The 13623-nt window shown below is 30.3% G+C and overlaps 1 protein-coding gene across 1 annotated transcript in view; it reads left to right on the top strand.

Moving 5' to 3' along the window:
* Positions 1-13623, top strand: part of LOC129966689 (uncharacterized) — a 67901-nt gene that overhangs the window by 46178 nt on the left and 8100 nt on the right. The window contains exons 14-17 of the mRNA XM_056081203.1: positions 3028-3116; positions 4120-4801; positions 5719-5797; positions 6616-6685. Of these exons, the coding sequence (XP_055937178.1) occupies positions 3028-3116; positions 4120-4801; positions 5719-5797; positions 6616-6685 (920 nt within the window). The remainder of the gene's footprint in view (positions 1-3027; positions 3117-4119; positions 4802-5718; positions 5798-6615; positions 6686-13623) is intronic.

The raw sequence follows: 13623 nt of genomic DNA, 5'->3' as shown, positions 1-13623 counted from the left end.
TACAACAAATATCTACTGTTAGAAGAATTCATGAGCTAATCAATATTGTAGTGAGTAAAATAAATAACCATACATCGAAAAAAAGGGGTGTGTTTCTTATCAGCTTTTTATGATAGAAATAATCAAATTCTGCGTTAGTCATCATTGCTGTTTTTGTATATAATAACAAGCAGAACAGCACATTCTTATGTATAACAACAGTAGAATGAAATAGTAAATTAATTTCACAATATGTTGCAATGTAGTCTTACTGTTTAAAATAAACATATCACCAGCATATTTAACTATTATGCTTAATATACGATTTTAATTCTAAGTATATACTTTTGTTGTACATTTTTATACATTTCAAAATTAATGTATAATGAATTCCTTGTTTTTTAAAAAATGAACTTATCTTGGATGAGAAAAAGATAATAAATTGAACAACTAAAGGTGAATGTATAGAGTATTATAGCCCAATGTACATAAAAAAAAAAATGAAAGGGAGCTTGGGCCTAGTTGCAACAATGTTTGGAAAAATATTTTCATTCTTAAAAATATTTAAGATTTCTCCTTTATAGCTATGTTTTTTTATAATAGAACTAAACATATGGCACAATAAATATTTTTTTCAAAACAAATCAGCTGTTAACAGGGTGTACTTTGTTGCAATAGCACATAAATATTCTTGGGCATTCAGACTTTTATTTCACAGTAATCAAAAGACCCATACAATGCCAAGAAAACATAACCCCAAACCATGATATTGCAGTTGGGGATCTATGCTTTCCTGTTGTTTCATCCATATTTGTAACCCGCATATATGATGTAATTGAAAATGTAATTCATCAGACCACATGACCCTTTTCTTGTTTTCTATTGTCCAGTCCTTGTGTTTGCGAGCATTCAATAACTTGTGACAATCACAAGAATAACATTGCTTTTTAATCCATCTTGGTTTGGGCTAATAAGCAAAATTTTTGTTTGCTTAATAGTATTAATAATTCTGCTGTCAAATACTTCATAAGTGCAACCATTTTGTTGATACTATTTCCGACGCTTTGAGTGCCTACAATCATTCTGTGTTCAAAACCAGTTAAATTACATTTTTCATCTATTTCTTCTCAAGCAACACAGTAATTTTTTCTTCACTTGCTCTGTTCTTTTTACAACTATCTCGCCCTCTAGCAGCAGTAACAACATGGCCGTTCTCCTTATAAATGTCAAGTGATCATTCTGATTGATTGTTTAATTGATTTTTCCCTGGTGCAAGGGCCAATACCAACCAAGCTGTGCCAAACACAAGTTAAAATGCAAAAAAATTACTCATTAAAAACAGTAAGAAGATGCAAAGTCAAAAGAACATAGTGAAAATAAAAATTAAATATTATGCATGAAATTGATGTCAAGTAAAAATGGAAACACATTAACATGGTAAAATTCGAAAATTATATCTTTCAAATTTGGATAATCTCTTCCAAAATATTTTATTCTTGGAAAATGATACTTAAGACATTCACATATGATGTGCCAAACAGAAATTATAGTACTACATCTTGAAAAATTGAAGTTGTATCCGAATGAAGTAAATGCTTGTTAATAAAATACGTATGACCTATGCAAAGCCTCTCAACTTGATACTCACGGCTACATTACTATGGCTGAGAGAGTCAGCCTTAAAACCAGAAATAGATGGCTGTATGGAATGCAGTTTATTAATATTGCATATTAATTTGGCTATTAACTATTTAATTAATTATGAATAATTAATTGATTGATTGACTATTAATTTACTATTCCATTCTATTGTTGTATATAAAAGAATTTGCTGTTCTGTTTGTTGTTATATACAAAAATAGCAATGATTACTTACATAGAATTTCATTATTTCTATCATACAAAGCTGATAAAAAACACCCCTTTTGTTCAATGTATAATTATTTGTTTTCTAGAATTAACTGCATATTAATTTGGCTACTCAGTGTGTGTGCATGCACATATATGTACGTGCTTGATATTATCTTATCAAGTGGATCGATATTTTTCATAATGCTTACAAAAAATATCAATCCATAACGTCATGTTTACCTTTACTGCATTGCATTTTTTTCCTTTCCCTTCCTGTTCTATTATATATGTCTATGTTTAGCTTTTAAAAAGTCAATAAGTTTATTAAGTTCTCATATTCTAGCCACTTTTGGTGACTACTTTGTTTACTCAGATTGCTGACTTTTTAGGCAGTGGAATGATTAATATAGAATTTATTTTAATAATTTCAACATCCTATTTGATATAACTGAAAGATATAAATTTGATTGTATCAGTCTATAATAAATTACTGCGGTCCAAGTTACATTATGAATAAATAGGGAAATGAAAGTTCTACTTCAGAGATAATGTCCAAAGAAGGCAATTCTTAATTTTAACCTGGCAAAAATATACATTTTGATGGTTGAATTTGAATTTTATCATAATATTATTTCATACTGAAACCAAAGTAAATTGAAAGGAAAATATTAAAAGCAAAGAAAAAGAATATAGAGAAAGAAATTGTTATCATGAAAAAAGGATAATTTTTTTTTAAATTATAAAATGACGCAAAAGTCATTTCTGTGATGTAATAATTTTGGAAGATGAAAACATCAGTTTCCTTGTAAAGTTACTGTAATTTTTCATCTGGCGATGGTTAAACCCATTTTTTCACTCGATTAAGCTTTGTTTGATGCCTGTTTCAATAATCATGATTTCTTTTACTTCTTCTTTCCTCTAATTAAATGGAGTGGCATGGAAAGCCCACCTATGAGAATTTATAATAATATTTTTTTTAGTTCCATCAATTGAACGAAGTGTTGAATTAAGTGCAGCTGTTAAAGCATTCAATGGAGCAGTCATTATTGTACAATGCTTTGTTTACGTTTGATTGTTACCTTTCAACAATAAGAAAGATTTCTGGACCATGCTTATTAATGTTTTATGCTTAGTTATTTTTAATTTATTAAATTAGCATTTTGCAGTATCTTTTTTAAATTTATGTTTCACTTCTAGTTTCCCTCAAGTGGAAATCAACTAGCCAAATCTGGGTTGGTTTTATCAAACTGCGCATACGAAAAATTAAGGGCCACTTTTAATAATCAGTAAGCATATTTTGAATATTTTGTACACAATGTTATTATCTTTATATATCTATTGCTATCATCACATCTCTCTGTAGTGTTATTGTAAGACTAAAAAAATTATTAATATTTTGTGTATTTGCAATGTTTTGAATTTAAAAGGAAATTTGTAAAACTTTCATACAGTCTGAAAATGTGCTTAAATAATGTAGATAATGCATTGTTAAAAAAAAAATTAAAAAAACATTTTTTCTGTATTAACAAAATTATATTACTTTACCCACATCCACAATTTAGAGCCACAGGGTTCCTCTCCTGTTTAGAATTGACGAAAGGATCGTTTAGACATCATTGCAAACTTTTATCATAAAGTTATGATTTCATTTGGCTATAAATGTTGAGATCACCTGCTAGAATTTGCAATGTGATATAGTGCTTTCTTTTAGTTTCTTAAAAATTTCCTTTTCCTGCATATCTGCTAAAAATAACGTCCTAAGCAATTGTAAATCACAGAATTAAGTCATTTTTTATTTCTTACTGTTTTCTAAAATAGAGAACATTTTTAAAACTGCTTAAAGTATTCATCTTGTTTACAAAATAAAATTCCTTTTAAATAATTTTTATCCTTTTAAGTATTAAACAAATTCAGCCTTTGATAACTAATCATAAACAAATATGCTGTAAGTATGATATAGAAGTATGAAGAATTTGTGGATGTACAAGTTTGCTACCTCTTGTAGATGTTTTAATATCTTTTGGCTTGATTTAAATTGGTGACATTGTTTGTTCCAATTCAAATAATTTCTTAAAAGCATAGTTAAGGGATTTGTCTATGATTTAATAGATTTCCGTTTAAAATAATTCACTAATAATCTGATGTACATGTTCTGTATTGAAACAATTAGTTTATAAGAAATATTAATTTTAAACTGCAGCTTTCTTCTAAGCTTTTTGACTAATGTAAATTATCATTTCAGCTATGCTTTTTTAAAAATAGCATTATTATTGTGTGTGTTTTTTATAGGAATGAGCTTGATACTTCATCTGTTCACTCCGAAGAATCAGATTTCATAAATATTGTTTCACCTAATTCTCAGAAGGAATCAACTTCTGAAACTGAAAAATTAGATCATAAAGAAATTATGTTAGAAAAAGATTTGTATGAAGGGCAACAAAATGCATCACCTTCTTCCTCTTGTGTTAATTCGCCCACTGAATCTGAAGAATCTGAAAGTGATCTCTATGAAGAGCAAGAAAATGGGTCACCTGCTTCCTCTTATCTTAATTCACCCTCTGAATATGAAGAATTGGAGAATGATCTCTGTGAAGAGCAACAAAATGGATCACCTTCTTCCTCTTATCTTAATTCACCCTCTGAATATGAAGAATTGGAGAATGATCTCTGTGAAGAGCAACAAATTGAATCACTTTCTTCTCCTAATGTTAATTCAGCCTCTGAATATGAAGAATTTGAGAACGATCTCTGTGAAGAGCAACAAAATGAATCACTTTCTTCTCCTAATGTTAATACAGCCTCTAATAGTGATTTGGTTTCTGTAAAAATAAATAGCAGTCAATCATATTCTAATTATTTGAATGAGTATAATCAAGATGCAGATCAACTACAAGAAATGTCAACAATGGAGTGTACCCCTATTTCTCGGCCAAGTTCTCCTGAACCAGTTTGTGAAAAGGATGAAATAGATGTAAGTAACACTTTTCTTCAATTTATTATTAAAATAAGCAATAGCTATAATTTTTTTCTTTATTAATGTTTATATAATATGTGTTATTTTATTTCTCTTTAATTAAATTTATAATTTCCATGTCGTTTAATTAAATTTATAATTTTTAGTTGGTTTCTAAACCTTCCCGACTATCTTGAATGCAATAAAAAGCATTTCATCCCATTTTAACTCCAGAATTATTCTTTTTTTTAATTTCCTGTTTCATTAACCAATCATTAATCTATTTTTAAGCATATTTTATGATACTCAGAATAAGTCAGTTCATTTTGAAAATTATTAGAAATTTAAACATATTCCTTTTTAGAGGGTATTGATTTAATAAATTAGACTCAATAATGCATTCCATTTAAATTTCCCTAAGTAATTTTTGCTATTTTTTTAATCATGTTGTGAACTGGATACTTATTTTCTTTTAATTAAACTTTGAAAATAAAATTAATAAATATAATAGAAATAGGGCTTTAAACGGTTGGGGGGAAATGACATAAGGTAATAAAAATTCCAATAAATCAAAGTATTTGGAATTCATGGTTCTTCTTAAAAATTATTTTATATATAATCTTGTGAATTCACTCCTGGCAATTCTGAAAATGCTCATAATATTCTTTATGTTTAAGACATTTAATGAAATATTATTTATCATTTGTGAAAAATTTCTGATGGTTTTTTTTGCTTGTTTGTTTTCTCTGTGTAGAGTTTTTTTTTTTTTTTTAACAGTTTTTAATATTTAAGTACATATCATTTCAATAGCTCTAATAGTAAAATATTTTGACTCATGTTGAAATTTTTCCTTCAAAATATATTTTAAACGAATTGGGTTATATTGCATATAAATGCATCTAAATCATTCTAAAAAATATCTTTACTTTGAACAGGACCAAGAGACAGAATTACTAAAAAAGACATCATCATCAAACATGCCTAGAGATGGCATGCGTCTAATCATGCCGGAAGGTAAGGCTTATTTATTTTACTTTCATATGTATATTTTATTGGGGTGAGGGTTCTCAAAACAATTTATTTGTTATTCTATTCAAATACCTAATGCTTATGATGTATATCAATAAAGAACTTGTATTATAAATTTCAAAACTATTAAAATCATATCATCTAAGACTTAGCAGGCAAAAGGAAGCAGGAAGCAGGAATGTTATTAAATATCTTGTTTAGTAAAGAAACAAGAGCATTTGGCTTTTGTCATTTGATCTTAAGAATCTTTTGAATATAATGCACACATAATAAATATATAACACATAATAAATTAAATCTGGAAGAATAGATTTTAATTAGAAAATATTATTGCTTTCAACGAGTTAAAAATATTTCTCTTGGAGCAATTGGCTTAATTCATTTAGATTGAAAATATATACTTCTCTTATAACTTCAACTTTATTCTATCAATATTTTTTTATTTTATCCTTCCATTTATCATTTAATTTTAATCATTGCTTTGCTTATTGTTTGCGTTATCTTAATATAAACAAGAAAAGGTTGAAATTTTCTTTACTATACCTTTTCATGTATCACTGCTGAAAAGCAAGGGGCTGCTAAGGTTAGAAATACAGTGAAGCAGTCACAATTACATGTTACCCAATTTTCACTTTTATTATGGAGTTTAAATATGTAATCTTTTAAATTATGGTCCTTTGTTTATTAGGATTGTTGTAATGTAACAGTTGAAAATTGATTATTGTATGGGTATTTTTACTTTAAGTAATTAAACTTTTTACAAGTTTTATTTTATTAATTGTTTTCTCCTTTTACCCTTTCAGAAAATTTTTGGATAGAATATGGATTAAATGGAAATAATTATCGAGATTATAATAGGGAACAAAATCAAGGGTAAATATTTGGATTTTTTATTATAAATTAACCATGCATTCTACATTAAATCCAACAATACTTTTTTTATCTGTTCTATTTTTGTATTAGATATATTAATTTAGTTCTATTTTATTATGTTTTGTGAATATTTAGTACAGGATTCTTGAATTTTAAAATTGTTGTTAAATCAGTTTAATATAAAAAAAAAATATGCAAGCAGGAAGCTTAGACTTGTGCACACTAGTTGTAAAAAAAGAATTTAAAGAAATGAATTTAAATATGATTTACAAAACAAGTTTATTATATGATATGTCTCTGATATTAATACTTTTAACAACAGTGAATATTCATTGAAAATATCCAATTTCACCCAGTTAACTTTAATGCAAATGCGCAAACACATATGTTCCACAGCACAAATGTATGGATTCTCATGCATTTCTTTTACTTTCCTGTGGATGTCTGTTGATTCAACTTAGTATTATATTTACTCTATAGAAATTAAAAGGATTTAATAACTTACTTTTGAACCATGCAATGCATTTAGTATCAAGACTTGCAATTTCTGCTTATATGTTTCTATGTAAAATCCGTGTGTGTGTGTGCGCGTGCAACCAATAATGATGAGAATTTGATTGTTTTTAAATATTGTTTAATTAAAAGTTAAAGGGACTGGTACAACATTTAACATAATGAAAAAATAAGGCTGGCTGCCTGCCTTTCACACTAAGTAAAACATAACAACATCATAAAGCGTTCGATTTTTGTTCTGCATGAAGATCTTCCAACTCTCCCTCTAGCAGGGACCATCACGTCACTCCCATGTGTGTTGTCATCGTTTGGGGCTAAATCTATGCCACACGACCATCCTGCATACCAAACGTCCACGGCTGAGTTGAAGTTGAGAGCGATGTACAGTTTATCTGCAGTAGTTTACGTTATGATCGGACCTGCGTGAAGTCCTATCTTCTTAACATCATATCTATCGTTGGGAATAATGTTAATAATTTGGTAAGGTCCAAAATATCTTGCACGCAACTTTAGACTGGTACCAAATTGAGTACGCTATATAGCCACTGTGTCGCCGAGCTTATATTTACAGGCAGGTTTACAGCTTTTTTTGTATTGATATTTATTTTCCTGCTGTAATTTCAGGATGTTTCGCTTAGCTTCAACGCATAATTTTTCTTTTTCATGAATAATGTGTTCATAATGCTCCTATTCAAATAGTGTTTTGATCTCGATATCCTCTTTTTGTTTCATTTGAATGCCAATTAAAAGTTGAAAAGGTGTAAATTTTGTACTACGTGTTGTAGTGCTGTTTAAAACTCGTTGTAGCCGTAGTACATATTTAAACCATTTGTCCGGCTCATTAATAGACAATTTGGTTAGAACAGGACAGGAATCAATGTACCGTGGAGACTTTCAACCTGTCCATTGCCACGTGGCATTCCGTAGTGATTTGAATATATTCAATTGACTGTTCTTCACAACAATTTTGAAATTCTATTGCAGTAAAAGAACTACCTTTATCAGTAATTTATTTTCAAAGGGTTTCCAAATGTGGTCTGTTGTAATATCAGTTTGTCTAAAGCATCTTTAAATGAAGGAGATTTCACTGGATAAATCCATACAAATTTTGAAAAAGCATCAATAACAGTAAAAATATATTTATAACACTTTTTAGTGGATGGTAAGGGTCCTAAAAAATCACAATGGTAACAATCAAGAGGTTTATCATCTTTCGGAATAGGATGAAACAGTCCTAATTGTTTACCACTTTTTTTAGAGGAAAGTATGCAAGGTATACAATTAGAAATAATTTCTTGGGTAAGATTTGTAAGGTTAAGGATGTAAAAGTCTCGAAAAACAATTCCTTCAGTTTTTTGAGACGCAAAATGACCTTGTGAGTGTGCATTCTTGATTATTTCTGTCTGCATCATTTGTGGAACCACCAAAAGTTTGCCACCTTTGTGCAATTTGTATAAAATGTCATTTTTAAGAAAATAATCATCATGGTTAGGTGCTCATCATGTTTTTCATTTGAGAAATAAATTCATCGTTTTCTTGGGCAATTTTGATCTTTCGTGTGACATCATTTGAAGAGATCACAAGAACGGGATAACGACTAAAGGCATCCACATGCTTCATCTGTTTACCTGGCCTGTGACAAACTTCATAAGTTCTTCAAGCATCAACGCCCATCGTGCAATTTTCGGAGGCAGATCTTTTTTATTCATTGTTTTTTGAAATGCATTACAATCTGTCATTATCTTAAATTTTGTACCTAGCAAGTAGTTTCTAAATTTTTTAAGTGCTTCAATAATTTCAAGAACTTCTAATTCGTAACTACTTTTTTGTTGTTGAGCGGTAGTTTTCCAACTAAAATAATGGATATGGTGGAATTGTCCATCAGCAGATATTTGGAAAAATACAGCACCAAAGTCTAGGGCACTTGCATCAGTATGAAGTTCTAAAGGAAGAACTTGTTGAAGAACATGAAGAACTGGATTTTGGGAAAGTATGTTTTTCAGTTCATGAAAAGAAACAATTTGTTTTGGGCCAAATTCAAATTCTACATTATCACGAAGAAGGTCACTTAGAGGTCTAGCAATGAGAGCATAATTAGATATAAATTTCCTGAAGTAACTTGTTATACCTAGAAAGCTTTGAATTTGTTTAGGGGTTTTAGGCTGTTGAAAGTGCTACAGTTTCAGAGGGTGAAATTTTTACTGTGCCATTCTCAATAACATACCAGAGGAATTCTATCTTTCTTTGCAAGAAGTTACATTTTTTAAGGATTAATTCAAAACCATAATCCGCAGCTGTTTGAAGAACTATTTTTAATTTTTGTAAACCTTCATTTTGTCTTGGGATGGAATGAGAAGATAATCCATATACACAATTATACATTCATGTATAAGTTTCCTAAAAATACTATAAACAAAACGTTGGAAAACACTAGGGCTGTTTGACAATCCAAATGGCACATGTAAAAATTTGTATTGACCTTCATGAGTCACAAAAGATGTATATTTGCTGCTGTTTGGATCCATGGATACATGAAAGAATCCATTATCGATGTCAAGAGAGGTGAAAACTTCAAGTTTATCCAAAACTTCATCAATCAATTGTAAGGGAAATTTGTTTTTAATCATCTTTCTGTTAATTTTTCTATGGTCTATACAGAGCCTATAGCTTCCATTTTTCTTTTTACATAAAACAACTGGGGAAGCATAATCAGAGCAACTATGTTTCATGATTCCATCATTCAACCATTTCTGGATTTGGTTTTCTACAACTTTTTGTTCTGCGAAGGGAAGTCTACATGAACGCTAAGCAACTGGGATTTCATCATTTAATAAAATAGTAATTTTAAGTAATAATCATTTTAAGCAATTAACGTGTCATCTGTATACTTGTTACATTGGTGTATGCCCTGTTTACCAAATGTAAACTCTGTTTGTTGCAAAATGTCCATGCCAATAATGACATCAAGGGGAATAGAAGTGTCGCTAACAACATGAATTTTGGTAGGGAGTGTCGTGTCTCCAATTGTAATAAAATCTTTAAAAAATACAGTGCTGTGTATTTCATCTCAGCCAATTCCTGAGAATGTTATGTATGAAGGATACAATGGTGGGGATCCAATGCTTCGATATGTTTTGTCCTTAATTATGGTGACTTGTGAACCAGTGTCACAAAGAGCAGTAAATTGAATTTTGACAAGAGTTATGAGAATATGCATAGGATTTAAGGAAATTTGTCCAGACAATTGTGAAATTGGATGAACAGTTCTATCCAAAGGGTTAGAGGTGTTGCGATTAGATGTTGACATAGAATTGGTAGAATATTTGGGGCAATTAGCATGTATATGGCCGAAGTTTTTGCATCCATAACATTTCTTACCACATTCTTTATTTGTACACAAGGTACTTTTGTGACCTTTAAGTCCTCGTGTAAGTAACAAGTGGGTTGTGGCTGCATGACACGTTTGTGGTCAAGCCTTGCATCATGTGTGTGATCATCATTTTTCCTATCTACGTAATGTTTAAAAGTTTTTTGCAAATTTTCAATGTTTTTTTAAATTCAGAAATGGATTTACAGCATATAAAATAATTTTGTTGTTTGAAGAATCAGGAATGCCACTTATAACATAATCAATTAAGGACGACTCATCAAGAGAGTGTTCAGTAAATATCATAATCTAAATCTGTTTATAGACATTTAGTAGACGATTTCTTTTCAGACATTTTATAACTGCTACTATTTTTATTTTCTTAAAATATTATTAGAAAGTAAAAGCAAACGATTTTTATTTTTTTTTTGATATACATATTTTGTTAATATTATTTCGGGTTTTTTTTTTTTTTTTTTTGTATAATAGTTGATCAGTTGTAAATCTTCTGGAATCTGGCAATGTCTGTAAGATACGCTGTTAAATTGAAAGAATAAACAAGCCGATGGAATTCTAAATTGCTTGGAGTATTATTTTAGTTTTAAGATGCCCTGCAAGCTATAGTTTGAAGCTTAAGAAAACGGGTAGTTTTCTAGAAAGTATGCAAAATTGTGGTGACCCGGACGTGGTTGAAGAAAAAGGTCAGTTAAATTAAACTTTCGTTTTCCGTTGCTTTCGGTTTCGATTATGGAAGATCTGATGAAAAGACGTAGTCCAGTCAGCACGAATTTTACGACACGTTATAATGCAGTAATAACGGCGTTGGATGAAGAAAATCTAAATCATGATGATTTTGAAATAAAACTTTGTTTTAACTACTAATTTTGCAGAATTTAATGACATTGTATGTAAAGCATTAGTAGCTACTAAATCTGAAGAATATGAAGAAGAGTATGAAAAAATAGAAAAATATCGTTAAAAATTAGATGCTGCACGGATTCATGTAAAAACATGTTTAGAAAAACTTTCTTCTATATCCGAAGCGCCGGAATCAGTTGATGTAGAAAAACCTAAATTAAAACTTCCCGAAATAGAATTAATTAAGTTTGGTGGTGAAGTTAAAGATTGGCTTAACTTTTGGAGCCAATTCAGCAGAATTCACGAGGACGATAGTTATCCGCCGACTGCAAAAAATTATGCTAAGTTGTTGACAGCATGAAGGCTAGATTTGGCCATGAAGAACTTCTTGATGAATACTATGTAAGAGAACTACTTTCTTTGATAGTAAATAATGCTGTTAATATGAATTCAAAATTGAATATAATGCAACTCTATGATAAATTAAGGTCACTAGAGTCTATTGGAGTAACTACTGAAAAATATGCTGCTATGTTTTCCCCGCTAGTGGAATCTTAAATTCCTGAAAATTTATTGAGAGTATAGCTACGAAATCCAGTGATAAAAAAAGTAGATGATAAAAATTCTTATAGCGATAAATTGTCGCAATTGCTATTATTTCTCCGAACGAAATTGAAGGGGAAAATAGGATTTTGATGGCAAAATCAGGCTTTAATTCCACAGAAACTCGAAGGCAAAATAAAAAATATCATGAATTCGAAACTCCTGTTCCCACGGCTAATGATTTGGTTTATGAAGGAAAATCTTTGAAATCTTGTCTATTTTGTGGAAAAGTCCATAATTCTCAAGACTGTTTCAAAGCACAAAAAATGTCTTTGGCCTGCTTTGCCTGTTTAAAAGTAGGACACGTTTCTAGAAAATGTAAAGCTAATGTTCAATGTATGCTTTGTCGGGGAAGACATTGGACAATTATGTGTCCTGAAAAGTTCAATAATGACAAACCTAACGCTGCAGAATATCCCAGCACTGATGGAAATATAGTGTTATCAAATCAAAGTGAACCGGAAATTCTTTTGCAAACACTTTTAGTATTAATTGAGACGGGTGGAAGAAGCTAAGTGGTAAGAGCATTATTCGATACAGGATCGCAAAGATCATATATTTTGAAGTCAACTACAAATCAAATGAAAATAACCACAGAAAGAAGCCAACATTTAACGCATGTAGTATTTGGTGGCGTTAGTTCCAAGAAGAAACATAATTGATATTAACTGTCAGTGAACAATTTGAAGAAAAATTATTCTTGTAAGATACAAGTTTTGGATCATGATATTATTTGTGGTTATATTCCTAGAATACAAAAGGGTCCATGGATCAAGGAACTACAGAATAAAGGTATCCAATTCACTGATGTTGGGAAAAGCTCGATGCCTATAGAGTTGTTGATAGGAGCTGATTATGCTGGAAATCTCTTCACGGGAAATATATGTCCCTTGTCATCTGGTTTGATTGCTGTCGAAACCTATTTGGATTGGAGTGTAATGGGAAAACCAAAAGCTGTTTTCAACAAAAACTCCTCTATATCTCTTTTTATTCAAAGTAATGACATTTCATACCTATGGAGACTAGAAACTCTAGGTATAATGGACCCATGTGACACTGATAATTCAAAACACTTAGAAAGTAAAGCTTTTGATTATTTCTGTAGAAATGTAAAAAATGACGGGGATGGAAGATATGAGGTCAAGCTTACCTGGATGCGCAGTCAAGTTGAACTACCTACAAATAGAGACATTGCTGGGAAAAGGCTCGATGAAGTTGTTAAAAGAGCAATCAATTCGAGTGTTATGATGCTGTCTTCGAAGAATGGAAGAAAGAAGGTATTATAGAAGATTCTAATGAGGGTCCTGGTCACTACCTATCTCATCAAGGAGTATTTAAAAATGATTCCACCACCAAGTGAAAAGGTAATCTCACATTGAATGGTTGTTTGATGAAAGGTCCAAATTTTATAGAGACGATACCTTCAGTACTTATGAAATTTCGGGAGAAAACTTTTGATGTTGTATCAGACATCAAAAAGGCGTTTCTTCAAATATCTGTTGCTAAAAAGGATAGAAAATACTTAAAATTTATGTGGTGGAAGAATGAGAGCAGAGATTTGACTAAAGTATATCAGCATGCCAGAGTAGTTTTTGAC

Source organism: Argiope bruennichi, chromosome 4 (assembly GCF_947563725.1).
Source record: "Argiope bruennichi chromosome 4, qqArgBrue1.1, whole genome shotgun sequence".
Classification (NCBI taxonomy): domain Eukaryota; kingdom Metazoa; phylum Arthropoda; class Arachnida; order Araneae; family Araneidae; genus Argiope; species Argiope bruennichi.
This window is presented reverse-complemented; position numbering and strand designations above follow the sequence as displayed.